Below are 3453 nucleotides of genomic sequence, written 5' to 3' on the forward strand. Positions count from 1 at the left end.
TGTTCAGCCCTAAAGCTACTAGAAGAAATTCTTTCCCCTTGTCACAGCCTACGTGACAAGCTCAAAATAATGATTCTTTTCAAGATAAATTTAATTTCTTTTTTAATCTGAAGTGAATGTAGCGGTGAATAGTTGCATGGGTATAGGTTTCCTGGTGGGAGCAAGTGTGGCTCATTTCCCAGGGGCCTCAGTCCCATCCCGGGATCCCGGTGCTTGTCAGTCTGGGGCCGTGTCCTGACTGGGCAGTGCGAACTTCAGCCCTTCGCCGGGCGCTGACCCCTCCGAGCAGGCCATGAACTCAGATGTCAGCATTTCAAATACCGAAACTAAAGCCAGCGCCGTACCACGGGGAGAACACCATTTTCTGCCCGCCGTGGGTGGGAAATGCTCTACGGGACAAGTTGCTGTCCTGTCCCGGCTGCGGGCCCTTCCACTGGGGAGCCGGGCTGAGGCACCCGCGATCGGGTGGCCAGGGATGCTCTGCCCTCCCCATCCTTGCAAGCGCTCAAGGCCTGGCTGGCTGGGGCTCTGAGCAACCCGGCCTAGTGGAAGGCATCCCTGCCCGCGGCAGGGTGGGGGAGTCTGAACCGGCTGATCTTCACGCTCCCTTCCAACCCAAACCATTCCACGGCTCCCAGCGCCGCTCCGGGCCCCGCAGCCCCTTGTGCCGAGCGCTGGCGGCGCTGCCTCCCCTTACCGTGACGCCGTACTTGAGGGCGATGCCCTGCAGCGTGTCCCCGGCGCTCAGCCGGTGCTCCACGTACCGCTCCGCTAGCGGGGCCGCCACGCTGGCCGTGCTGCCGTACGAGCGGGCCTTGGTGCGGGCGAGCCGCTGCGACAGCTCGGCCTCCGACTCGGGCCCGCCCGGCGGCTCCTGGCGCAGCGCCTCGGCCATGCTCCCGCTCCGCGCTCAGCGCCCGCGGCCCCGCGCCGCCGCCACCGCCACCCCGGGCATCGCCCCGACACCGCCACCAGCCCGGAGCGGCGGCACCACAGGACGCGGCCCTGGCCGAGGCCCCGGCGCGGCCCCGCAGCCCCGCCCGGCGGGGACAGGCCGCATGCGCGGGGTAATGCCCGCCCAGCGGCCTCAGGGCTGGCCGGGCCACAAACTCCACAGCTCGGGGCAACCCCCCGCGATCGCTGCCCTCGCCCCCTGCCCAGCCCGGGACAGCCCCCCCGCGATCGGTGCTTCGCCCCCTGCCCAGCCTGGGACAGCCCCTCACGATCGCTGCCCTCGCCCCGCTCCGCCCGCCGGCCCGTCCGGGCCGGCGGGCGGAGCGGGGCGAGGGCAGCGATCGTGAGGGGCTGTCCTGGGATGGGGACTCTTGAGTCAGTCTGCAGAAACCGTGCACAGACAGGCACCATTCCCCGCGTCCCGGAGCTCAGACCCGCTGGAGTCTCGGTAATGCGGTTTTTGTCGTCGAGCCTGAGGTGCGAAGAGAGAGAGTAAAAAGGAGTCGCTTTTTTTTTTTTTTTTTTTTTTTTTTTTTTCGGGCATAAGTGCGCGAATAGGAAAGTGTGATTGTGCCGGAATGGTTTGGGTTGGAAGGAGGGGGGCCTTGAGAATCGCCTTGTTCCAACCTCCCTGCCCCCCCCTGCCGTGGGGAGGGACGCCTTCAAACTAGAACAGGTTGCTCAGAGCGCCGTCCAACTTGGCCTTGGACAGCTCCAGGGATGGGGCACAACTTCCCTGGGCAACCTGTTCCAGTGCCTCCCCACCTTCCACCCGCCTGAGCCTCGCCCACCACCACAGCAAAGAATTTTTTTTCCTAATATGTAATACAAACCTACTCTCTTTCAATTTGAACCTATTCCTTCTTGTCCTGTCACTACATGATCTTGCCCCATCTTTCATGTAAGTTCCCTTCAGGTATTGGAATAGCATTTTATATTAAAATGAATGTAATGACAGTGTTTTAAGTGGATACTTCTCACCAAGAAACCTGTGTAAGTTTTCTTGCAAAGCTAATCCATTATTGCTGAACTGGAGCCTTCTAACAAAAACTCTTGTGTTACATATAAATTCGTGCATCCTTTACAGGCACAATATGTACCAAAATACCAAGAAGTGTCCAAAATAACCTGCTCTGCAGGCCTATGTTTGGTGCTATTGATCAAGATGCTCCTCAAAGGTCACTTCCAAACTCAACCAGGCTGGGATTCTGGGAAGTGTGTGGGCCGAACACCTACTGTGGTGTAATTTTTATTTTTTTCCTGGGAAGTCCTAGAAGGATATACCTCTATCTTAAATCTATCAAAAAAGATATGCATGTCATAACCTCAGCATTCCTCAGCACAGTATGTATTCACAGAAGTGTTTCCAAAAATAAAATGCTTCAACTGACATAATATCTAGTTGTGGGTTTTTTAGATTATGTTCAGGGGGTGACTCATGGAGTCTACTTAAGGAATACAGTGCAAAAATCCAGGCAGATCTCACAAACGTTTCTACTCTGGCCACAAGTTTCCAGGCATAAATTAGGAAAATGCAAAAGCTGTCCTGCAAGAAGCACGAGCTGCTGATAAGGAATGACACATCAACACCCCATTATCACATGAGAAGCCAATGTGACAGTCCTGAACAGAGGAACTGTAGGCAATGCATAGACAAATCAGGGAAGTACAAGAGACTCTGATGGCAAGAAAAGGTTCACTTTGATTTTTATGCAGTCTACAATGTATTTGGGAAGCTGGAGGCTCCCCTAGGGATGTGCAATTGGGTTTATACCAACTCTAGAAAGAGAGCACCCAACTGTGACACTTCAGTGCTTTCAATTCCTTGTGAAACAACTTGATCTGCTGAATTGGATCAGCAATTCAGCCGTGACCCACCCAGCAAAAGAGCTGAGCTGCGGGTCAGCATTTATTAAAAATGTCTACTGTGTCTGCAGTGTGGAGCCATGGATCAGCTTCAGCCTCTTACGGCTGATTAATGGAAGTTGCAAACATCTGGATGCCTGCCTAGAGCTGGAGTAACTCAGAGGAGTTGCTTCAGCTAAAGTGGCTTTTAGTAAAGGGGAGCTGCAGTTCAATAAAATGGAAATGTTGTGTAACATTAGTGATACAATGAGTTGAACATGCAATATCAATTAGTTTGAAAATGTGTTTGAAAGGTGCACTAATATTAGACAGTATTATTCTCTCTAATGTTAACTTAAACTCTATTTGTATGCCAAGTGTGTGCAATACACTTTAAATCAGCTGTCACAACTCTGAGAACAGCAGAAGCACCCCTTGCATTAGTATAAAGATACCATGGATATTTTAGTGTTGAAAGATTTATTTTAGTAATAAACCTTTTCAAGGATATATGAGGTTTTTTCTTCTGGACTTGCTGGATTGTCTTTTCCTTGCATCAGCAAATTGTGGAGATGCTTGTTTCTTATCTCAAAATCCATAATTATAGCCAGAGCAACATTTGGATCTGGGATGTTGCCAAGATACTTGATCTGA

At 52.6% G+C, this 3453-nt stretch overlaps 1 protein-coding gene across 2 annotated transcripts in view; it reads right to left on the minus strand.

Moving 5' to 3' along the window:
- The window catches only part of LYSMD2 (LysM domain containing 2), a 13247-nt gene extending 12189 nt beyond the window's left edge, over positions 1-1058 (minus strand). Inside the window, exon 1 of one of the 2 annotated variants that reach the window (XM_027883021.1) lies at positions 698-1058. In XM_027883021.1, coding sequence (XP_027738822.1) covers positions 698-895 — 198 coding nt within the window. In that variant the 5' untranslated portion in view covers positions 896-1058. The remainder of the gene's footprint in view (positions 1-697) is intronic. The other variant, XM_027883023.1, reaches the window with a different exon arrangement.
- Positions 1059-3453: the final 2395 nt, after the last annotated feature.

Source organism: Empidonax traillii, unplaced genomic scaffold, assembly GCF_003031625.1.
Source record: "Empidonax traillii isolate 1590-97213 ecotype Southwest subspecies unplaced genomic scaffold, ASM303162v1 scaffold117:size1203958, whole genome shotgun sequence".
NCBI classification, from domain to species: domain Eukaryota; kingdom Metazoa; phylum Chordata; class Aves; order Passeriformes; family Tyrannidae; genus Empidonax; species Empidonax traillii.